General features: G+C 37.4%; 1 protein-coding gene across 2 annotated transcripts in view; it reads right to left on the minus strand.

Annotated features, from left to right (window-relative positions):
- LMBR1 (limb development membrane protein 1) overlaps positions 1–26,264 on the minus strand; it is a 71,078-nt gene that overhangs the window by 18,201 nt on the left and 26,613 nt on the right. For both annotated transcript variants that reach the window (XM_014945012.1, XM_014945013.1), the window contains 5 exons: positions 25,562–25,665; positions 7,182–7,308; positions 6,617–6,685; positions 4,186–4,250; positions 3,058–3,130 (listed from right to left, as the gene is read on the minus strand). In XM_014945012.1, the coding sequence (XP_014800498.1) occupies positions 3,058–3,130; positions 4,186–4,250; positions 6,617–6,685; positions 7,182–7,308; positions 25,562–25,665 (438 nt within the window). The remainder of the gene's footprint in view (positions 1–3,057; positions 3,131–4,185; positions 4,251–6,616; positions 6,686–7,181; positions 7,309–25,561; positions 25,666–26,264) is intronic.

Consider the following 26,264-nt stretch of genomic DNA (forward strand, 5'->3'; position numbering starts at 1 on the left):
GGATTCTCCAAGAAAGCCACAAAGCAGCTCATTTAAGGTCAATTTAACGGTATTATTCTGTTTTTCTTCCAGCCCCGACATAAGATTTCAGTACCTCAAAGGAAATTGTAAGAGTATCTATTTGCATTCCCCCTAGGTGATTGGCAGTTCAACACCAATTAGTTCAAAATTACACTGTTACTAGCGTGCAATAAAAACAACACCTTTCATCTTTCTTACATAGGTAAGGATACCTTCAGAGCCAATAACTTTGATCAAGTAAGTATTTTTGATCCTACCCCACCCGTCTCTTTGGATTCAGGAAAACTAATAGCTGAAGGCAACTTTTTTCTTTTAATATAAAAAAGTCCCAGCTTTATTCTTCGACTGTAGGAGTGATGTGGGTACTGAAATATAATACACTGGAAACAAACATTTTCCCAAAGCCCAGTATCTCTTCAATAGATAAAAATACTAGGGTAGATAACACGATCAAACTTTCCCCTCCCTCCTCCTCCCATGTTCAGTTATGCACTGCAGACATCTGAGAAGGAAGAAAATTAGTTTCCGCAGAGAAGATCGAACAGTGAAACTGCATATTTATTTTCAAATATGAAGAGCTTTACAAAATACTACCGGTCGCATCACCGCCACAACAGCTACACGTGTACGGATCAGGAAGGGCACCAGCTCACACAGCTAAACTTTTTTTGTCTGAAAACAGGCTTTACCATTCAGTGGGAACAGCAATTCATGCTACACCCTTCCTGTGTCCAAGCATTGTCTTAGAAACATTAATTAGGACAGGGCAAAGCAGTGCTAGGAGTGTCATAGCTATTATTCCACCAAGGAAAAAGAAAAACCAGCACTGACAGTCAAGTATCACTGAAGTCTATGCTCTGGTCCTCTTAACTTTTAATAAAAAATTCAATTATTTGGTTATACATATAAATGGAGTATGTATTTTAGAACACTTTACTGCTAAACTGTCCAGCAGGGTTACTTAAGCACACATATTTCCACTGCCACAACTGTGGAAGAGTCACGACAGCAGTGGTGTGGGATGTGTGCAGCCTAATGCATCTGCTCCAATACAGCAAGGAAAATACTTACCAAGGTCACTGGTGACAGCCTCTACCACCAAGCACTACATTTACTGATGTAATATTAGCACCACACCTCCATTTGTACACGTTTTTAAAAAATGCAATAAACATGGTAAACGTGAGCCTTCATAGTTCTGGCAAAAATCACATCTATTTTTCTGGCATAATCTGTATGTATTAGAAAGGCTTGTGGCAGAGAAGATGAAACTTTCCACACTTGCCACATGAGAACCGTACTTAAAATTACTTAAATAATTACCCACAAAAATCTTGCAGAGTATCTTCTCGTGCATGTAACATTCTGCCTTCCACCTACATGCTATACTCCAGTTTGGATATTTACTTTTCTGCTTAAGTCCATTAATTTTCTCTGTACACCAACTATGGGTTTTCAAGCATTCCTTCGAATGGTGGTGTCAATACCATTCCTTCAGCACACGAAACAGAAGAATGCAGTCCCCTTTCCTGTCAAAGGACATTTGAGCCCCACGTGTGGGTTGCACTTCCCCTTTACATTGAATATAAACCAATTGTATTCAAGAGAATGCAGTGTTTCAGCTACTGGTTAGGGGAGCCACCTGCACACGGCCTAAACCCAGATCCCATGAGTAGATGCCTACAGACTAGGTCCATCTCACAAGTGGTATTACTAAATTGCAATATAAACAACTGCTGCATGGACTTATCTAGAGAAACAACAACCATCAACTAAATAATCACATTCTCCACCTGCATAGCAGGAACCTCTCTGTGCTACTTCTCACAGATACCTGCACAACCACTGGGTCACTTTTCTGTATTGCTTTTCTCGTACACAAGCACAATCCCCATGACAACATAAAGTATTCAGTAACAAATATTTTACAGTTGCTACCTGACATCAAACACACACAACAATTAGAAACCCCCTCACAGCTTCAAAGACACTCGCTGCGTGCACCTTTTTGCATGTCTGTATGTGACTGCATATATAAATACACGTCGGTATAAAAACCTAAGCTTCCAAAAGAGCAAAGGTGAACATTACTCTTAAACAGAAACCCTGTATGACTTTACCCCAAAAATGTCACTACCAACAATTTTAAATGCTGGAAGAAAGATGACCTCCATGATCTACTGTTATCAAAGGTACTTTCCCTGACGAAGCAACTTCGAAAGGAGACTTACTGAGACTTGAAAGAAGAAAAGATTGAGATACTCTTCAGTCTTCTGTCACGTAAGACAGAAAGGCAGGAAATTAAGAAAATCAAGGCTAAAATAAGTCATGACAACACAACAATGTATGTGTCATGACATGAATATCCTTTAGTTTTCCAGCCTGAAGGAGTTGTACAAATTGTGGATGGATGGCTTATCCATGCAGTCAAAAGCAATTCAGAAGATAATTTGTACAACAGGATTTCCAGGTTTATAGAATCTATACATTTTGCCAAAACTGGTTCCTGCCACGCTGCAATACTCTCTCTAGAAATCCAAGGCTTCATACTGGTTTTGAAATACTTCAAAACAGAAATTCCTTATCAAAAAGTGCAAAATTCTAATACTAAATACAAGAAGTCTAAAAAATTTGTATAATTATCCATTAATAGAATTATTTAAGTTATTAAATTCACCGAACAGCTCCTCTTGCAAATCATTGTTCTTCAGACAAGGCTAAAATACAGTCATTTAGCCAATCCAAACTATTTTGCAGTAAGAGTGGTGGGCCTGGTCAACTACTGAATCGGTGTCTCAGTCTCAGTATATTCACCCATTAGAGCTGATGAACGTGCTAGAAACAAAGCCAAAGCAACCACACACACACAAACCAATGTTGAACAGCGAGTAATGAAATATAAGTCTATAATGCCTGTTACATAGTTGAAATTTTGTATTTTGAGAGAAGAAGCTATGTAACAGTGAGCTCAATACTCCTGACCAGAGTCACTCTACTCCAAATACTGCATTTGAAGCAGGATGAGAACAAACGTACCATTAAGCCTCCTCTGAATTGCTTCTTCCTCTAAAGTGATGATGTACATCTGCTCATCTAGATCTTCAAGGATCTGTATTTGGAAACAAACAGGAATTGACTGAGTATCAGAGTCACTTGTTTTTCTGGCTGCACTGATCTAGTCAGGTTCAATTTGTTCTAGCAACCTGTGTTTTAAATATATAGCCTACAACTTCACAATACTGATACAAGTAAGAACTCCACAAAAGATTATTCCACTCTGTTACAGACCTATTTCTTTACTGTAAGCAAACTTGCTCTTAAATTTTCATTTCAGGTTAAAGCTCTTACATTGTTTCAATCTAAAGAGACTTAGGGAACAGGGAAAGGGACAGTACACCTGACCTATTCAAATCACATCAACCATCACACTCAATTTGATTTAAACAAAAATGAGTGCAGATTTTGAAAAAGTATATTAAAAAGTGACTTTTCATATAAGGCACTATTTCAAACAAATATAAAGTGCTATTGAAAGCTGAAACCAAATAAAAGAAGCCTGTCTAACACCCTTTCAGGTGCTTTGAGTATAAAGCTTACAGGTAGCAAAAGATATATATTTTCTTTGCATTATCAGGAATGGAAGACCAAATTTTAGGAAATTTTAGGAAACACAACAGCAGAGTCACTGGAGCACCTGTACAAACTTGTCCTTCCCTCACAGCATCAGTACAAGGACAGCAGAGTGTCTGTGGATAAGCAGCTCTTACACACACCAACCACCTACACGTCGCCCATCCCCGTGCACCCCCATGGACCCTTCTTGTTATCCAGCCTTAGTCAGTCTCATGCCCTCTGCTCCACTATTCAACAAGCCCATGGTTCCAGGTATTCACAAAACAGACATACTGGCAATAAATATTCATGTTAATAGCAGTGACATAAATTGGAAAAAATCAGAGGAAGTCTATACTATTAAAAAAGCTTTTTCTGTGGAAAAAAGGCTTTTATGCCATAAGAAAAATTTTGAACGACTACACAAATATTGACTATAGAAACTCTGATGAGAGAACTATGTAGAAGTGCAAGCACTCTAAAAGAAAGTACCCTAATGCCATTCTACCTTCTAACAGATAGCACACGAGGACAGAATTGTGTAACACTTACTGTTGGCTTCACCAGTAACTGACCCATTACTGTAAACATCCGTGAAAGTCCCACTGGCGTGCACACTGCAGAGGAAGAAAGATTATGCAAAATAGTCATTTTTAAGTCAAAGATTGATTTTTATTTGGATGTTCAATGTGCTATTCCACATATAACCAAGCATGGTTTTGAAGAGAACTGCAAGAGCTTCAAATCCCAACACAAACTTTAAAACACATCCCTATCATACGAATTTTGAACAATGTCAAGCACCTCTCCCCTCCAAGAGCATAACTGCTAATTTTTTTTTTTTGTCAACAAGGAACACCATATAATCAGATATCTTAAACCTGCTCAAGTAATTATTTATTCAAAGCATGAGGAACCAGAGGCTATGTCTACACTAGTAAATTCAGCAGTGCCAGGATACATTCCTGGCGTGAAGACTCGATTGTCTACACCAGGGAATTGCCAGAACTCTCCCTGGCACCATTCGCCCTGGGCCAGTCAGCGCTTTCCCAAACAATTCCCAGGTGCAGATCTGGAGTTCAAGCAGTCCAGGAACCATTATCAAGAGGCAATACCTACAAAGCCCCCCTTCTGCAAACTGCAGCAGCATGGATGGAACAACACAGCACTGGAGAACATCTCAGGGCCATTTCATCTATTAGCACAGGGCAGGAGATGAAGTCGCTTTGCTTTCGTAGTTACACTGCAACTTCAGTTGACAGTAGGCTCAGCTACTTTTCTAAGAAATAACAACTGGCCCTTTTTGATTGTAGCCTGTGGTGGTTTGCAGGTGTGGTGCATATATACTTCTTAGGAGAAAGGCTCAAACCATGCTAATAGAAAATCACTAGTAAAAATCAACAGTTTAGAGACAACAGCCTTCAAATACCAAAGTATGTAGAAGATGAACCAGGGAATTTGTTACAGCATGGATGAGGATATACATTTATAGTTTTCATTATAATAGTGTTGCCAAAAAGGGAGAAACTCACAAGATTTCTATAGTGAGGATTAGATTTCTTTTTATTAACTAGTGTTTCACTATGACTACTATGTATTACAGGAAAAATACAAGAGATTCCAAAAAGCCTAACCTCAGCTAGCTTTCCTCTGCTGCAGAGGAAGCCTGCAGGAAAAGGAGAAGAGGGAAAGAAAGCGATGCTCCAAATCCCCACTGCAACAAGGGTTACTCTTACACTGTGTCAGCAATTAGGTGAGCTGAAGATCTAACGAAACTACCCCAACTTCTACCACTTCCCCACATGCAGTACGCTGCCCTTTCAGCTACACAGATATTACAGCCTGGAGGGCCTTAAATAACTTCAGTGATTTGCCTGTATAAATTACAAATAATTCTTCCAAAAATTGGCATTTCATCCCCATTAGGTTGGTGAACTGGTTTACAACAGCCCCAGAGCACACTCCGTGTGTTCTGCTCTGCTGACAGAGACAGATGTAGGAAATCTGTGAACTGATTTCCCCATTAAAACATGCAGCAACTGGTGTGAAACACACTCTTGAACAGCCTACATCAGACACTCAGAACCCCTTGGGTTTGTTCTTCCCCCCCAGCCTCCGTTGCAGTGGACTGAAGAATCTCCACACACAGAGAACCTAAGGAGACACCGAGGTCTCCGTGGGCAGCACCTTTTGTTGGCAGACCCGCTTAGTTTTGGTTTAATCTACCATTCCCCAGCCCTTCTCCACAGCGACAGCCCCAGGTTAGCTGTAAGCTATAAACCCCGGAGAAAGGTGAAAACATGATCAGCTAGAAAGGGAGATGTTCTGCCCCCTTTTCAGCAATTTTCTAGAAGTTATTAGAGGGGGGAGAGGCTGCAATTTTAAGTGGGATTTGGAGCCTTCTTATCATCTTTCTTATTCCCCTAAACACAGATGACTGATCTCTGGCTGGGACCAGCAGGTATAAGGTTGGGGTTTTCACTGCATTTGTTTTATAAACAATCATATAACTGACCTCCAGATACCAGTTTGGTGATTATGAAAGCTAATTGCACTGTGTTCCAGCTTCTGTCTATACAGGAGATTTTCAATTAAAAAAAGGAAGAAGGATCATGTATTCAATATAGGACAAACTAAGGGTTCCAAAATAACTCTCTCTCCATTCTACTGACCTCCTGCATACATTTCATTTAAAATTTGTGATTCTCCTTGCAGAACGGAGTCCCAATTTTTCAAATACCTGCTTTGAAAATTTAAAAGCTGAAACTATTTTGGGTGAGGTGTGAAGTTTCTCAAAACTTGAAAACATAAGGTATCATTTGTTCAAAACTAACAACTTGACACCTAAATTTAAACTTAATGAAAAAAATTTCACACTCTTAGATTTCACGATCTTAATTTTCACAATGAAAAAGTTTCCTTAAATCTTTAAAAAAAATGCATAAACAAATTCATCTTTTGGAATAGTAAGGAAGATACTTACACAGAAGTAACAAGCATCCCATCAGTGATATACAGGAATATAAATACGGGAGGTAGAATTCCCAGAGGTCTGTAAAGAAAGTATTGAGCACAGCCTCAGCTTATTACAAATAGGCTGCTTATGTCACAAACACAACTGAATTAGCTTTTTTCCGGAATTGTTCAGCATTGAACAATTGTGTTTTCAAGAATAAATTAAGAACTACTCAGTTAATAAATTTGCAGGCAGCTAAATCCCCAAGTACTTTAGCTTGAAAAATCTCTTCAGCTTTTACTTCCACTCCACTTATGTCACTTGTTTTTAACCTATATCATGTCCACATGAGCATGGAACTTCTCAACATGGTGAAAATAGATTTAATGGAAAAAATAGCATTGACTAAACTAGTACAGCTTCTTCACAACCTGTGCAATACTCACATAGCATTTACTAGAAAGACATTTAATTGAAAGCATCCATTTCCATAATCAAAAATAAATGTGTGGTGGTTTTTTGAATTTCATACCATACAGAGACTCCTATTTCCATAATAAAAAATAAACTAGTGTTTTTTTGAATTTCATACCATACAGAGACTCCATACTGGCAGCATCATTGTCTATGAGTGCTGAAGCCACCCATACAATGCCAAGGATAAGCAGTGCAAGAAGAATAAGCATTACAAGGGTTTCCAAAATTCGTGCTCTGATGCCCTGTGGGCAGAAGAGGGGAAAGGGAGGAAAGAACAGAGCCAAGAATTCAGAGTCAGACATTTTCAAACATAATAAAAATAAAAATAAATAGCAGTTCCTTGTACCTAAATATATACTCACATTTTAACATGTGGACAAAAGCATAACATGTAATGCACATTTAAAAGGCAGCACATAAAAAAGGAAGTACTTATGGCTTTATAGTGCCCAGATTGCATTTTTCCCCCTTAAAACCACAGAAAAATGTTTTAAATTGCATATGCCTTACAGTTCTCATTAATCTCATTATTCCATAAAGTATTCTTTATACCATATGATTTTGTTCGAGCATTTTTAAAAGATGGATTACTTTTCTAATACTTTCAGCGAAGAAAGTGGATTAGCAAATTTTTATCTATGATTCCAATCAAGGGAATGGAAAGCCAATTATGGCAAATGGCCAAATGGCCCCGCGAGCATTAAACCCCGCGCAGGTATGATGCACCAATTTAGTTAAAATACATTCTTCAACTGCAACGGCTCCTTGCCCCGTTCCCCACAGTCTTCAGAGCCCTCAAGCGTACGGCGGGGGTTACTGCTGGCCCTTCCCCTGCCCACCCTCTGCTGCTGCAGCCGCATCCAAACCTCCCAGCCCTGCCTGCGCCCGAAGGAACACGCACCTCTCGCTCACAACAGACAAATCACAGCCCCCCAAGGAACCTCTCGCTCACAACAGACAAATCACAGCCCTGCAAGGTTATATTATACATCACAGCGCTTGCTCCTGAGTCTAGAAATGTAACAACACACTAATACTGGAGTGTTATATTTACAAATGTAAATACACCAAATAATACACAAGTTATTGGTTTATTGTTTTTTTTTACCGTCATTTTTAACTCTAACTTTACTAATTTTAAGCAGAGTTATCAGGACACTTTCTTCAGACATCCTTGCCATGAAGGGACCATTAGATCGCTGTTCACATAACACTTTTCTTTTTACTTTTCTTAATTTGCCAGTATACTGCTCCACAACCAAACCCAACCTCGTTTCTCACACACTCACCCCAATTTGGGAATATTCCAATGAAAAGTCTACTTGACAGCTAAAAGCAGAAAGGTTCTTTTACTTTATTGGCTACTTTTATCATCTCTTCCCTCACTGCTTATCACAAGGAGGTAATCTTTACATGACATTTACCCTGAAAATAAGGCTTCCCTACATAACCACTGCATCCAACCATGACTAAGGACCTCAGGCATCCTAACCATGAGCATTGATCTCTTCTACCACACCAATTCCTCTCCACCACCAGTCCTCTGCAAAACAGCTATGGTGGCACAAAGGAAAAACAGACAAAAAAGTGACCTTCACAAAATCCCCCTTAAGGTTCAAGTGGGTAGATGAAGTCCAACTCATAAAGGCTCTCAAACACCAAATTTCAAGGTAAAAGGTAGTATGGATAGGACATGGATTTACTCCTAAAATTTATTTTGTGTATAATAAAAGTGGCTTTGAGGTTGTTAACAGTTATTAAAATGTTATTTTTGTAGTTCTCAGAAACTACCTTTCAGCCTTCCATGGTTATTTTGAAGGTGAACATCTAAGCCAACATATGCATTTGAAGATTAATTAGCCAGATGTCTAATATTAAAGTTTTGAACTTGAACAATAAGTTACCAGGAAACAAAGAAATTACAGTCTAAGTACTGAGCATGGATATAGAGCCTTCACTTTCCAGTAAGAGAAAGTCACAGGATTAGAAGAAATCCCAAAACATCCAAGGATGCACACATTGAGATCTGCTTCCAGCTTTGCAAAAACCTTGAAGGCTCCTTTCCTCTCCTCGGCAGAGAAAAACATAAAGCTGCCTTCTGAGTTTCCGAAAGCCTTAGCCACAGAAAGTGGATTCCTTGCTTCCTTACAATGAGACACATGGACAAAGCTCAGCCTCTGACTTCAAATTTCACAGCAACAGATTTTTCTGGACAAACCTGGAAAATACCTCATTTTACATGGCCCAGACTCTCTGACTTCAAATTTCAAAGCAACAGATTTTTCTGGACAAACCTGGAAAATACCTCATTTTACATGGCAACCCAAACACCAAATCCCCTTCCCTTGGGTAGAACAGCACAATTGTCAAAACAGATAAACAAGACATACTGTGATGGAGATAATCAATTGTAAATAACATTTTTTTCATATTTACTGCAAGTATTTTCTGAAGACAGGTAAGATTAGGCAATACAAACAGCACTTTTTCTCACAAAAAGGAGAGATGACCACAGTAAGAACTCAAAGCAACCAAGTAAATACCTCATTTTACATGGCAACCCAAACACCAAATCCCCTTCCCTTGGGTAGAACAGCACAATTGTCAAAACAGATAAACAAGACATACTGTGATGGAGATAATCAATTGTAAATAACATTTTTTCATATTTACTGCAAGTATTTTGTGAAGACAGGTAAGATTAGGACAATACAAACAGCACTTTCACAAAAAGGAGAGGTGACCACAGTAAGAACTCAAAGCAACCAAGTAACTCCAAGTAAAACCAGTAACTACTGCTTTTGGCCCAAAGTACCACTGGCACAAACTCTAGCAAAAGCCAGTGAGCTAACTATTGAGTCTTCCACAGTTTTGGTTTCCATGTTAGTTTGAATAACCTTTGATTCTCAGAAATTTGGATCAATCTCCTCCTGTTCTCACTCGTTACACCTGCACCTATGTGATACATCAACAATACCACAGTCTCATCTATGTATTGAAAAGCAGGATTGAGCGTTAACTCCAAGGGCAGAACAACTTCTATATTACACAGAAGATACTCAGAGTAGGATTCACACACTGATGATCATTTAGAAATAGTAAAATGGCAATATTTTTAAGAATGTCAATGAAGTGAGTAGATAGAGACATTGTGTCATAGGCACTAATGAATAGCTGGTAACAGTCCAGGATTAAAAAAAAAACATATAAAATTAAGATGCTTAAAGAGATTTAAAAAAACATATAAAATTAAGATGCTTAAAGCCTATAGTCCAATTTTCTGAGAATCAAAGGTTATTCAATCTCCTCCTGTTCTCACTCGTTACACCTGCACCTATGTGATACATCAACAATACCACAGTCTCATCTATGTATTGAAAAGCAGGATTGAGCGTTAACTCCAAGGGCAGAACAACTTCTATATTACACAGAAGATACTCAGAGTAGGATTCACACACTGATGATCATTTAGAAACAGTAAAATAGCAATATTTTTAAGAATGTCAATGAAGTGAGTAGATAGAGACATTGTGTCATAGGCACTAATGAATAGCTGGTAACAGTCCAGGATTAAAAAAAAAACATATAAAATTAAGATGCTTAAAGCCTATAGGTAAATACTTAATCTCAATTAGGCATCCATAAGACTGTGCCCTATTAAAACATTAGTGTTCCAGGCACATTAGTTCATACTTCCATGCATTAACGTACCTGCCAAATAGCTGCTATTCATAATCAATGAAAGGTACAGAATTTCCCCCCATATCACACACACAGGAAAATACTAGAGAATCACAGAAAAGCAGCGAGACATGAGCCTTAGGCACCCTTACTACTTATCTTTGCTGAAAGCAATTTTGTTTGTTCAGGTGAAAAATCTAAAACTTGAACATTAGTAACATCACTAATTTAAGAGCTGGGCAAAAATCTACACTCCTGACTTTGAGAACAGAGAAGAAAACACAGGTAAATACAAGCAACATTTCATTTTATTTCAATGAAAGCAAAGCTATGCAAATAAACCTTGAAATTCAATTCTGAATTATTTTTTTCTGAGCAAAACCCTCTTCACTGGCATTTCAGTTTTGGCTTAACATTTCTTTTTTGAGTAATTTCCATCCTCTCCCACAGCTCCATTACATTACTCGGATTTCTTAGATGAACCAAATGTGAAGGTGTATCTTCATGGCACAGAAGATATTGCCACTTCTAGTTCACATAATACTTGTTGCACTTTTTGAATCCATTTACTCTTCACATTTTTCTGTGTGTGGAAAGCAGCATTAGAGTCTGCCATCTTCAAAACCAGCGACAAACCCATCTAAAAATTAGCTTGTAAGAGTACATTTATTGTTCACATTCAGTCTACACCACCGTATCTGTCTTGAGTCCAGAACTAACAAAGGAGTACAATGTGAAACAACATGTAGTGTAGGTATCTAGCCCTACTTCAAATTAGCATTCTAAACAGGTAAGGAAGAAAAACAGTTGTACAGCACTGAATCTTAGTGTCAAAAAAGTGACTGCATTGGAACCTCTTGGAAGAGTGCTTTGATTCCTCATTGACAGTGCACACCTGGAAACAGCCAAAAAAAGGCAATTCTTCAGCTGAAAACCCCAATGAATGGCAACAACACTCCTCAAGGGATGACAGATACCATACAAGAAAGTCAAAAATCATAATTACTAAGGAAACCATTTCTCTTCCCCAGTAGATCTGCAGGATGACTTATGCCAATTGCAATACATTAAGACTTTTCCTACTATGTGTGTTAACACACAACACCTAGAGGCTGTTTTTTTACTTTAAAGAGAACATACATTTGGTGATAGCTTCTTACAGCTTTTTGGTAGGGAAAAGGGAGATTTGTTGATAACAGAGACAATAAGCAGTGTTGTTTTTTTCCCCCCATTGATATTCATAACTATTTTGAATGACATAAATCTAACACTACAAACGCTTTGCCATTACTCTAGCACAGGTAACAAGTGGAGACCTTGCTGTGCACACGGGTTGTCCACAAGGTCCCAGTGTCTCTTCTCACCAGCAGGTTGCACAGGGACCTTTCCCAACTACATTAGCTCACAAGGACAGAGTACGGGCAAGAAACCCCCTGACCGCTCCTCTCTCCATTAACAGTCCCATGCAAAATCCAGAGAGGCTTAAGAGGAGATCTCCGAGGAGAGCCATTCTTGTAAAGCCAAAGGCAAAACATGCACCCTACAGCCAGGAAACTCACTGCGCAAGATCTGGTTATCTTCCAAGCAGTGACACAACCCTGTGCCAGAAACACACCAGTTGTCACTTTATGGGAAAGAATGATTACAATCAAGCCATTTTTTGCCAATTTTTGCTCTGCCAGTTGGGATTAAGAACACAAATATTGTTTTCCAGCTATTTAAGTATAATTTTTAATATTTTCTAATTCTGCAAAGGTTTTCAACACACATGTACAGATGATATTTACCAAGAATTCTTGTGTTTTAACACTGGTGAAGGAGTAGCAAAAAACTTGCAACACGTTTTTTTCTCTTTCCATAAGAGGCAAAACTCCTGGTGAAAACAAAGAACTACAGACCCATCTCTAATGCAAGAAAAGCATTCCTTTGCTGGAACATTACCTGGCTATAGTTATTCTGATGAACACATCATTTGTTCTTGTAAGAGACATTTTTTGGAACTACATCACTGATGTACCACACAGTATGGTTTTTGTTAGTTCCAGTTAATTCTACAATTTAATTTGGTTGCAAATTGTGGAGAAAAATAATTAAAAAAACAATTATCAATAAAGTAAGAAGTACAACAAGCTACACACAAAACCAGAGAGTCATAACAAAGTTTCTATGGTGCTGAATATTGGAACATAGTTCTGCTTGGACATCTTGACCTCCTGCAAGGTAGGTAAACATCACTCCTTACACCATGCCCTGACCCACGGGGAAAGCCTGGGAAACATTTCTGCAATCAGGGCACATTTAAAGTACACACGAAGCCCATTGTTTCCATGGGACAGAAAGGAGTCTTGGTAACCTTAAGGTTTGTGCAGCCAGAGGTTGACTGCAACAAACACGCAAGCTAACATCTGCCCAAAATAAATAATAAAAAAGAACATGAATTACAGCAGGTGTGAGGTTGGGGATGTTATATATTTTCTGTATTAAAATCAATTACATTTGTAGCATGCGATACCCCCTCTTTCTCAATTTGTGCACATTAGTGACGAGATATCTTCAAGCATTTTAACCATTTCTATGATTAGAAACCATACTTTGAGCAATCTTTGTTCTGACCTATTCAAGGCAATGCAGATTTTTTTTTTAATAAGTAAGGGAGACCCATTTTCCATCAGGTAACATGGACACACATACTACATTTAGCACACTGATATTTAATCAAGGAATCATTACCTTATGATACTACCACAAGTTACTGAGTCAAAACCAGAAGCTCTAGTTTTAGGAAAACTCAGCTCATTTTAAAAATGTAAAAGCCAGTGACTCAGAACCCTCACAGAGAGAGACAAAAAAATTTAATCGAGATAGAATATATTCAGGCATATGATTTAAGCAATCCGAAAAATGTTTCCTTGCCCAAGCAAGAACCAAAGACTTCAGACTGTAACCAGTGCTGACTGTTGTCTTCTCCCACACCACCTCTTCCCTCACAGAATATTTCTAGCCTGTAGGGATTTTAAGATATAAACAAACACGTTTCATCACAGCAACTGTATTTTAAAGTTTACGCTTATTTTTCACACAATACAAATCTTAAAAATTCATAGTGACAAAACATTCTCAGCAACTTTCAGCTGATTTTTGTGTTAGTATCTTTCCCCAAATGATTTCACAGTGGTTACCCTTCTGCCAAAGGAGCAAGAGAAGGCAGCTGACATCATTTAATTGTACAGAATTTAATAGTTACACAGTATAAGTAACAAAACCCAGAAATTTAACAGAGAAACTAAGAACTGGAGTGAGAAAAACAAAGGTTAAAGGAACTTGATGGAAAAAACCACGATGAATTCTTTAGGTATTGGCTAAAGACACGTACCAATAAGCATTAGAGTTATGCCTGCCAAACTGGAAATGAAGGACCAAAAATCACTCAACCAGGAGGTCAAAAAAAGGTGTCTTTATTTAGTAGACTGGTGAAAAGGACATCTCTCCAGGATGCAGTACACCCACTCGAGCGACTCCTCTGCCAAAGAAAACTTAGGCCCTCTACTCCAGTGTCCCAGAAGAGCATCAAAACCACAACGTTACAGTGTATTTTGGGGTCCATATCCATCAGACTTTCCTGTTGACATCACTGCATGCAAATAACTCACTGAAATAACCTAAGAACCCAGACAGACTCCTTGCAGACTGGCATCCTCGCAACTGGGATTAAAAGCAGTTCTCACTTTTTTCCCTAGTATCTAATTAATTATCCAATACAAGACGGACTCCAGTGAGAACCATAATGTGAGATTCACTTATTGCCTAGCAGTTAAGGCATTGTTTCAAATACATGGATTCAAATTCCTTAAGAAAAGGGCACACTCCTGACTCTTCCACAGCTAGGTACCATACTTGCATATTTAACATAGAAATTGTATATTAGAAAAACATTCCCTCCAAATTTTTTAACAGAAGAGACACCAATTTCTGAAATGAGGAAAAGCTAGACAGACTATCAGAGAAAATGCAAACACCTACTACCTGGAATAAAATAATTCCAGCCTAGAGCTGTCAGATGTACATGACTCCCTGCTGCAGCCTGCCCTTCCCTCCTTTGCAGAAAGAAACTAGCATTAAAAAAAAAACAGGGTTCAGGCTAAACTCTTATTAAAAAGGACAGATACAAAAATCTATCGACAGTGGAGTAAAAGCATATAACCCAAACCTTTTGAGGAGAAGGGAAGTAAGAAATGTAAGCCATACACATAGTAAAATGATGACTGTCCCAATGCTACCCCTTTCCCCCATGAGTTTCCTCTGTTGTTCCATTTGTTAGCCCAGCCCTCACTAATTAGCTCTTAGATACTCCACTCCCTCCACCTACCAAGTTTTCCAGACTTTCCAAAGCCACCTGCAACAACATGGGAGCTGTGGGATTTCTGACACTATGAGTCTCCCTCTAATCATTTACTTTTGGATCATAAAGAATCTTTCCTGCTAGACTGAAGCGATAGGAAGATAAATAGATATTTTCCAACTTCTTTGTAGCTTGGCAGAGGATTAAGATAAGTAATGCATAAGTATGAAGACAGACTTGGAATTTGTGATTGTGTTTCCAGCGAAAAGAAACCACCAAGACAGTTCCCAAAAGCAAATGACACGTACAAGCACACAGGTCACTATTAAAGTTCTAAAATAAAGAGAAATCTGAAGGTTTTTTGGTATCAATGTCTATTACTAACTCCATGCAAGGATAAAGAAGGTCAAGAAGAAAGTACACTTCTAGGAATTGGTCAAAGCACCAAACTGCTGGAAGCTCCTTTTAATAAACTTGGAAATCCTTCAAAAAGCTACACCAAAAAAAAATTAAAAATGAAAAAAAAAAATGGCCAGGGATGGGAAACAAACTCATTGGTCCTTCCTCCTCCCCTCCTTTGTAAATAAACTTGCTGTCTGCCTTACAAATCCTCACTACAAATGCATTAGCTCCTTCCTTGAGTTGTCAATTCAGAATAAGTAATTCTTAACGTAGAACAACCCTTAATGTGGAGTATTTCTAGTAATACTAAATAAGCAATATAGACTAAAAGTCTTAGCATCACATTGCTGGTTATCAGTATTAATGAAAAAAAAAAACCATTGTTTTTAGAGAAGGAATCAAAAGCAGTGTTTACCTAATGAAGCCTCCTTTAATAAAAGGAAGCCAATTAGAAAATTGTTCCATGCCTTTCTGCAATTAAGATACTGATATTAAAACGTGCCATTATAAATATGAAATTATATGACAATTTTCTTCTCTCTGAATTAAAATGACATTTCTATTAAATCTCTAAAGTCTTTTTATTTTGGTATAAAGAGACTTAAAATATACAATGTTTTTGCTTGTCCTGAAAGGTCACTATATTCGATGTCAATGAAGACTCAAATGAAAACACAGACTCATGTGAAAATATTCAAATCTTAAAATATTCCTCATACATAAACCAGCTATTTTTATAAAACAAATCACCACTCACATAAAAATCACCACTCACATAAAAACAGCAGTAGATCATTTAATGTTTTAATTTAATAAAAGAAACCCAAACAGTAAGATGGAAAGGTGTTCACCTTCAGGAAGCCTCTAACTCAGACAAGCCAAATTCTTAGAGGCATCTGCCTTTTTCCATTGACTAAGAGAGGGGGCTTCTAGATCCCCTGAATCACAGCCATTTTAGGGATCCTGCATGTGTGAGTAACTCCTTCCCAAAGGATGGCAAAATTTTCTATTTTAAATTAAGTAGTTATATGAATTTTATTATAAACTGACAATAAAAAACAAATGAAGAAATACATTTCAGAGTTTTTAGATAGACAGCTATCATCTACCACAAACAGAAGGGTCTATAGAGGGCATTACACATGCTCCATCCGAATAAAATGAAAACTACTCATTTCTGCCTAAAAAAAAAAAAAGTATTTTAAAACCCAGTGCCTCAATTACATCAATGATAAAATGAAAAGATTCAAGCTGAGTATTGGTAGTTGTACCATCTGTATGCTTTACAAGTAGAAGTATTTAGCATGTCTATTTTTACTCATGCAGAACTCCATAAGTTAGCCTGATAGCAAATAAAAACTGCAACATTAAAAAGCCACTCAGCTTATTCACTAAGAGACAAATATTCACATCTTTTCCATTTGTAGGTTTCCAGCTACACGTTAAAGCTTTTAACAAAGAACTATGGAAATTCCACACAACATAGACATGCTAAATTCATCAGGAACATACAAGTTCAGAACGATGTAGGAGTGGGGAAAGCAGAAAAGTTCAGCAACGCACTTCGTTCCTGGCTCAGATGAGGTGGAATAACTAATGCTCCAGTGCTAGCTTCTGAAACTAATTAGTTTTAGAGGTGACTACCTACTTCATAATGCATCAGTTACCTAGTACAGTTTCTCACAGTACGCTAGAAAAGTAGTGGTCAGAGAACTGTATTTTGAAGTAACACTAAGGGTGTTTGGGATTTTTCTTTGCACGGTATTTTTACCCCAATATTACTAACAATCCTTGTTTCATCTTACTCTGCTCATTTCCATGGCTCAAATACATGAAAATGTTGCAAGAACACAGACTGACACATTTTGCTTTTCTATCTACATTAAAGAGTTGGTCAAAAAAAGTCATTATAATCTCAACCCCATGAACTACTGCAGAAAGGCTGAACTGCTCAGCTAATGAAGTCACAGAGGCAGGCAGTGCAGAAAAGCTGCGCCGAGCAAACTCTATCATTAGCTTATCTCCCGTTAGCTTATGTTTTTGTAGCTTACACTGAGGCCTCTTTAAAAGAAGTACATTCTAATTTATGGAACAACCAACTGACATTTAACAACTTCAATGAAACGGAGCACAGATCACATCTCATCACATCTTGATCCAATGTGTGCAACAACCAACATCCACTTATTTTCCCCTCAGCTCTCCCCAGATACAGAACTGTTACACGTATTCAACAAACCACAGATCTCCTTATGGTAAAATAAAGAACACAGATTATGTCCCCAACAGACTTAAGCAAGACTGCTTATAAAACCTTATAAAATGTTTTATATCTCTACAAAAACAAGTTCACATTAAGCCATTATTCCTCAACAGTCACAAGTTTCCCTCTCCTTGCCACCGATTAATACATCCAACATTCCCAAACTCTTCTTGATCCAACTTTCATGTTCTTACTGTCTTTAGCTTAACTTTGTCTTAACCATCGTTGTGAAAGGACAGAAAAACAGCACCCCTGCCATACTTTTATAGACAAAAGTATTTTGATCTCATACTAATCTACAGTATAGTTATAAATTCCAATCACAGCTTCTCAAAAGCAGGCCATACACTCACATAACTCTTCTTGGACTAATTTGCTGAAACATACCTGCAAGGTAAAATGTATTATTTTTTTTTTCCCTTCTGGAGAACTGCAAATAAAGGACCTGATAGAGTAAAGCTATAATTTTAACATGTTTTCAGAGTTTAGTGTAGACACTTGTCAATGTGACGTGCTACAAGTACGCTAAACCTTCTCATCTTCCACTTCCTACCAATTTTTTACATATATAAAGCTCTTCTCAAATTTAATATTAGATGTGCCTGTCCTCTACTTTTAGCTGTGTACATGCCATTTCTGAAACATCAGCAGAAGCAGGAAGCATATGCACCATTCTTAATGCAAGATTTACCTAAATTTACTAAATATAGTCCTTAACCATCCACCTTATGTCTTGCAAGTTATGTTATGGATTTGTATAACTAACAGTTAAGCAGGCTTTTATTTTAATAGGGAGGAGGAAAAACCCTGATCAAGCTACTTGCCAAATCCGAATCCCAGAATAATCAGAATCTGCTTCTAAACAACAACAAAAAAATCTAATAAATTTTAAGTGGTGTCATTTTAAATTACTCCAGTTTAAAGAACTGTATTTCATATCCGAACATAAGATGTTAGCTTATGTCAAAAATACAAAACCAAACAGCTGCTTTTGATGTGACTGATTAAACAACTTTTGTCTCTGGTATTACTAATGGAATGAGTAAATGGGTTGTAATATAATGTACAATAATTCAGTTACATACTAGTAAACATTTCATGGAGATCAGAGCACTAAAGTCTCAGTTCATGCTGAATGATTTTATAGACAAATAAATGAGCTTAAATGCCAAATAAACATCCACTGTTAACAGGGTACCTCAAGACTACTTGGTGAGCCATTACATGCGGTGGCCCGTGGGTACAGCAGTCAGACATACACACAAGCAGAAAACACCAACTCAAATACTGTTTCCAAACAAGGTTCAAGATTCTTGCACTCTCCAAATCACTTTTTCAGAAAAATCAAGAAAATTTAGAAAATTATCTCTAGTTAAAACCAGTCAATCTCATATTGGAAAGGATTTCCAATCCACTTTCCTCAGCATTTTGCATTATAGGAATAATTGCACTCCATGGGATATTGCTTGAGATTATCATAAATGTTTCTAAAGGTTCTTCAAAACTAACTTTGAATATACTTACTACACTGGCTTCAGCCCCTACCAAAAATGTATTTTACAGTGCTCTATATATACAGTTGTACCAGAATTCTACTGGTACACACAGCAGAACTGGGGACTATGGCTTTTCTACATGGAAAAATACAGAAATGAGAATTTCCATACCCACCAAAAAGCAGCAGGTTTACTTTTTACTTACGCTTATTACTGTTTAGTTACCTACAGTTTGCAAATACAATGCACTGGAACAACACATTAGAAACTTAAGCTTTTTTCGATCTTATTACATAGTAACAGGACTAGGAAAAAGTCATTGCTATTGGTAAATAGAGTGTATCAAATCAAGTCAAATACTGAGGAGACGGAAGACCTACACGCTGTGGCTGCTCAGCAAGTTCACAACAGTTTACCTTTACAGGGAAAAAAAAAAAAGCAGTTTCAAAATATGCTAGTAACTGTATTTTTGCAGAACTTTCATGTTTCCCTGCCTCCCCAAAAAAGAATTTATGTTTACATAACATATGTTAAAAGCCACGCTCCAATGAAGGAGGGGAAGGGCAGAAATCTGCCTTTAGCAGCAGAAACCACTGTATTTCTCTCTCGGGAAGGGAACCTCCAGACCACGTTTTACTTGCACGGGCAAAGTTGCAACTGCTAACCCAGGCAGGAATCTGCAGCCCTGAGAGTCAAATCTCCATACAGTAGCAAGCACCACGCAATAAACTGCTCTGAACACTGGCCCATCTCACCTGCCTTAAGCGTATGGAAAAACTGCTACATTTTTAAGTAGTGTTTTTATTAAAATAAACTCAATTGAGAATTCGGGAAGAGATAACAAGGGAAGGCAAGCAGATGGAGAGACTAGCTGACACATAACAATAGCTGGTGAAATATTACTCTTATTTTCTGTAATAAACACCAAGATCAAAACATTATGCAAGTTAAATTTCCTTGAAAGGTTCCCAGCAGGAGTTTTCCTTTTTGTTTGTGCAGTACGCGATTTCCTCTCACCCACAAAAAACATACCAAGAATGTGCATGTGCCACTAACACTAAGCAGCACTTCCTTAATCACTCATTTCCAACAATTTATGGATGATCAGTGGCAAAAACGAGCAAAAATAATGAAAGCATGCAATGAAAGCTCATTGAGACAAACCGGCTTGGACTTCCTACTCATTTCTGTGTCTCTTTAAGATGGGGGTCTGATACAAATTAGCCACTGGGAAAAAAAAGTCATCTGGTCATAAAATACAGTACAGGGTCACTTTTATGTAAGTTTGCCAAAAGGGACATAAACCAGGACAATTTCAAACTGTGACACAGGATAGAAGTATATTAAAAAAATCTTTGTTCCTCCTCCATTGTGCTGTCATGTTGCTCAGCTTTATAGACATTCTGAGCACCAGCTCTGGCCTCTTCGCTTCCACCTGGTCTACCTAATTAATTAAGCAAGGAAGTTACCTCAAATTTTTGTACTATTTGTTTTTATTATCATGCACTTCTTTTGATGTTCCAGGAGTTAACCTCTTAATCCACAGACTCTGTGTGTTGTGTTCTGAACATTTTGGGATGTCTGGATAATTTGGATAATTGGTCAGGATGTTGCTGTCGCTCATGTTAAACTTTATGCCATGACTTCAAGTTCAAAGATCAGTATTAAGGTAAAATACTTCATAAAGCCTTTTTAAAACTCTACCCTCGTGATTATGCAATACCCAGTTCTTCCAGTTTCTCACGGCAGTAAATTGCACTATTTGTATTTTCTTACAAGGAAATTACTCCTAAACGTCTTTATCTTTGTCAACTTCAAACAAATACAAATTTCAGTTGAAGTTACATCAAGAGAAAGCATATTTTAAAGGTCAAAAAAAAGATATAGCAATTATCTCCTCAAAAAATGCCTGCCTCCACACAGCAGCACACATGTAATTTTCTGTGCAGTCAGTTATCGCACACGGAAACATCAGTGCTGTGAACTACAGATGCTCAACTGCAAACACCACAATTTTCCTTTTTTGGAGAGAAGGATAAAGAATGAGGTTAATTCTGACATTAAGAAACATGGCTGACACCTTTGTTTCATAACTGTACTACACAATTTGAGAAGGCCAGTGACGAAGAACTGGAAAAGTATCTAAACAAGAAATAAAACTTTATGTACAGACTCTACAAAGGAAGAAAAGAGGATAGATATGAAAACGTTTTTAATATCAATGCAGGAGATTAAAGTTACTGCAGGCATTCCAATAGCTCAGTTAATAGCACCAGCCAAGTATAACATACATCACAACGGGCTCTAACTACTTCAACAGTCTCAAAAAACTTAGTTCACAGATGAGCATGAAAATACATGTGTGCATAAATACACACGTGGCATGTACACGTATATATACAAAGATATACATATATTATATACCTTCACTATTACTTTTATAATTGTTTTCCTGATAACAGAAGACTGCAGCTGCCAATAAATGGAAATAAACTGTAGCAAGGAAGAGCACTTAAGCTCTTTAAAAGGGCATGGTCAGCCCCCTTAGGCCCAAAATACCCTATTTGAATTAACATAGTGGTTTTAATTAAAAACAAGGCAGAGAATCAGTTTGATTTTCAGTACTACACTGCATCCGTCCATGGTGAGCGTCTAATTTCCTTGTTTCTCTCCTCTGCACAATATTCAAGTCCTTGGTTGTTTTAAACTGTTGCCCTGGGGAATCAAAAAGAGTCTATAAGAGGGGCCATGTGCCCTTTAGAAAGTATACTAGCAACCAAGAAAAAAAAAGCCATAGTAAATTGGAAGATGGTTAATCAAACCCATTCTGAACCATGAAGCAGTTAAGGAGGCAATGCTTCCTTACAAGAACATGGAAAGAGAAGTTACACAAATTTTGTCATAGTAACCTATGAGCTATATGGAATATCATCACTTGCAAAAAGTTCCCATCACAGTGAATACATAAGATCAACTTTTACAGCATAATCCATTATAAACACTCAAACAGATGGCTAAAAACTTTGGGGGTTAGGCCCATGTGTGATAATGACTAACATTACTGTCGCAATTTAAAATGAAAAAAGAAATCCATTAAAAATGAAAAAAATCCATTCAATTTCAGATCTGAACCTCTTAAACACTCATTTTCAGAACTTCTATTAAAATCCAACAAGTAACTTTTACATGAACACCTTCAAATAGACATCTTGACTGTGCACACCTAAATCAAGTAACCTATTTATTCATTAAAATGAAAGTAGCTCTATAACAAATTCAAGGCAGTCTGCATAAACGCTTCCACTGGAACAGTCTATTTATCCAAATTTTGAGCTGAGGTACATATCTAGAATCAACTGTGTTCCCTACTCCTTGTATGCAACTCGCAATGGAACGTTAAAGATTACACATCCTGTGCCAAACCTCCTTATTGAACATCTTCACATTTACTGTAGATCACTCTTCTCTTAAATGCTTCAAGTTTTGCCAAATATATGGAATGTTATTTCAAATTAAGATCACTAAAATCTGATTTTGCCAGTTAACAGTAATAGTATTTGAATGGTGTTTTATCTCTGGCCCACTAGTCTGATGTGATGAATGACAAAAGAGAGCACTTCTTAAAAAATACTTGTAATACTACCAAAAACACTATCAAGTATAACCAAACCAAAATAATTCGTTCGAATAAAAGAATCCTACGAAGTAATCATAGTCTCAAAATCTTCTCTGAGAAGAGATAAGCAACGTGCCAAAAACTTAAGGAAAGTGAAAAATGAAGAAAGTAAGTTTCTAGAACAGAAAAGCTTACACATAATCCTGAGTTCAATTAACCATAAATTTCCCCAATTCCTATCACCCTATTATGTGATGTAACTCTTAAAAATATACATATTATTCTAAGTAGAATCATTTATGTGCATCAGAATCTGAACAAAACTATCAACTTAGTCCAGAAGTGACCCATGGCACTTAATTTGTAAGAAAAGTAACCAAAGACATGGTACCTTCATATAAAAATGGATGACAATTCCTACATCGTCACCAATAGCTTTAGGGCTCACTCAAAGCTGGTAAAATAATTCAGTATCTGTCTGCATCTATTTTGGATAAATTTAAATAGAGCAGCCAGGTAGAACAGACACTGGACAAAAGCCTTGAGTACCTGTACTAGGAGTCACATTTGGCTTCTGGCTGTACCAAAAACATCCAGAAGTCAAAGCAATAAAACATCCCAAAAACTGGGATTGTTCCTCCCCCAATAGGTGGGGTTTGATACTAAAATCTGATCTCATCTACCCCCATGAAGAAGTAAAACTAAAGCACCAAGAACTGTCTTTTTCCTAACACCTGCAGACAGATGTTGTATCTCATCTGGAATTACAAAAGCTTCCAAGTGGAAACATGTAATTCAATTTATCCTGAATGGGATTTATTGATAGCTGGTATTAAAACTTAAAAGTTTTATGTAGAGTGCAAGTTTAAGGACTGTGGGATACACGGCACATCTCTTGGAGCCAACAGAAACCTCTAAGTCCAGGGGACAGGCCAGCAGTACCACACATGGTACACTAATGCAGAGAATCCTTGGTCTCAGTTGGACTGCAGGATACACAAACCTATGAAAAATCAATTAACTTCTTTCTTTTTTAGAGGAAGAGATATACACCAGCTGTGGCTAGATACTTAAGAGTCAAAAGGCCTCCACCTGAAAAGACAAAATGAGTTGCTAGAAGTTGTCTTGGCCCTATAAATACCTGAAGGAAGATGAGGAGAGACGAGTGTTTTCCAGCCAAGTTGGATAAGCAGAGTTAAACGCAGCAGCCCACCACCAAGCTCCTTTGAAGTTGAACTCTCATTCAAACTTGTAACTGAAGTTTACTTGGATACATCCACAGTTGGATCAATACAAAGGAACACTTGCAGTAGCATCAAGGAGCTCAGAACAGGCTACACCAAACAAGTATTTACACAACATCTTGGTCAGGTCCTGCAGGTCCCTACTGACACAGCTACATTGCTCAGCCTATGTAATCTCCCAGTAGCTTCAGCTAAAGAATAAAATCTGTTTCTTCACATTATTCTTTCTGAATTAAAAGTTTCCTTCCTGCTGTACTTTTTAAGTTTTTTGGCTTTTTTTTTTTGCCGTCTGCTGTTTTCTCTCAGTGTCTGTAGGAACCCTAAAACCCCAAATTGAATGCAGTGCTCCAGTTGAGTTTTCCCCAATTCCATCAAGAACAAAAATGCCAACTTCATCGCCTCCATGCCAATTCTCAATGGAACCAGGAATTATGTTTTCCTTTCCACCACCATCATCCCTTCATTGATTTACATTACGTGTGATCCACCAATGACTTAAAGTCTTTTGCATCCATCTGTAACGCATTTCATTTTCCTGATTTCAGGCAACTTTTCAAGATCCTTTACTTTCCAATAATTGTCATCCAAAGGGCACAGAATTCCCTCAAGTGTAGTATCATTAAAAACAAAAGTGTAATCATTTGGATGATAAAGATTAATGAAAATGTGCTACAATTGGTCCCCAGACAGTCATCGCAGCTTAATTTTTTGATATTTACGATTTGAAACTCATTTTGCTGTGCCTCCCATTATAGTAATTTTTCATTATATTTCTTTAGTTCGTATATTAATATAATTGTTATCATCTTATTGTTCAGAAATTGCTTTGCCAGATTTCACACTTCTCTGAAATACTCGGCCCTCTCATCTTGAACACATTCAACCAAGTTGAATATGTTTAGTTATTCTCTACCCATTTAAGACAGTTTTCTTAACATATTATTAATACTGACCACACTTGAACCTTTTTTGGGATGTCTGCTATCTTTAAAATTCACAAATCAAGCTTATTTTCTCTGGGTCATCTGTTATTTAATCACCCTTCCATTACTAAGAAGCCCGTACTTCTTTCCCTTGTTACTTTATTTCTGGTGCATTTATTGAACCTTCTCTCCTTTTAGCACCCCAACATAATCATTTTAAAAAAATAATCTTGATTAAAACAATTATACAAAATAATAATAATAATAATAAAAGTTTAGTCGTATGCTTGATCTCAGTACACATGGCTTTTCAAGGACTCTTTTTCCCCCCCTTAAGCTTACTGGCAGCCACACGCCGTATACTTACTTCACCTGCCTGTGCAAGAGCACACATCCATTTACATACATTCACATAAGCATATGCATTCCAGCACCAAATCCTCCCAAATTTGTAGTTTGTTTCATCAGAAACGAGGGCTGAAAATGGAATACATAATGTTTATTACTCTGTATTTAATAATATTTTCCTACCTTTTTTAAACCAGCAAATCCTTCCGATTCCAGGAAGAAAAAAGCAAAGGGCATCAACACAAACAAACATAAATTCGAAAAAAGAGAAGCAAGATTCCATAAACCTGCAATAAACAAGAAAAAGTTTACATTATAGGTTCTGCAGCTTTAAAATTTAGATATTACATTTTATTCCCTTACATATAACAGCATAGTATACATACAAGTGCTAACAGAAGCCAGACTTTTATGGCTACATAATTTTTTACAAGCCATTGTTTAAAAATACCTACTTTTCTGCATAATGATCTTCAAACAAAAATTGGATATCAACTTAAACAGAAGCAAATGTCTGGAATCTGGGGAGACAGACTGCAAACTCAGGTGGATGCTTCCACAATGCCCCACTGAAGGCTCTTTAGATAACCATTTCTAAAGTTCTCAGGACAAAAAGTATTTTACTACTACCAGCACAAAATTCAGTTCTGAGTAACCACTTCTTCCCATATTTTTCCCTCAAAAGAAACTTTGCCAAACCATGGATTTTAACATGAGCAGCACACAAATGCCATTATCACCTCCAAATTAGACAAAGGTGTCACAGTGACAGCAACAGCAGCCTTCCACAATGAGATGACTGGCTCGGTGTGAAAGAAGAGAGCAATGGACCTCTATCTCAACTTCAGTAAGGCTTTCAACATCATCTCTCATTAAGCTCCTCATC

This window comes from Calidris pugnax, unplaced genomic scaffold (assembly GCF_001431845.1).
Source record: "Calidris pugnax isolate Ruff unplaced genomic scaffold, ASM143184v1 scaffold54, whole genome shotgun sequence".
In the NCBI taxonomy this organism is placed as follows: domain Eukaryota; kingdom Metazoa; phylum Chordata; class Aves; order Charadriiformes; family Scolopacidae; genus Calidris; species Calidris pugnax.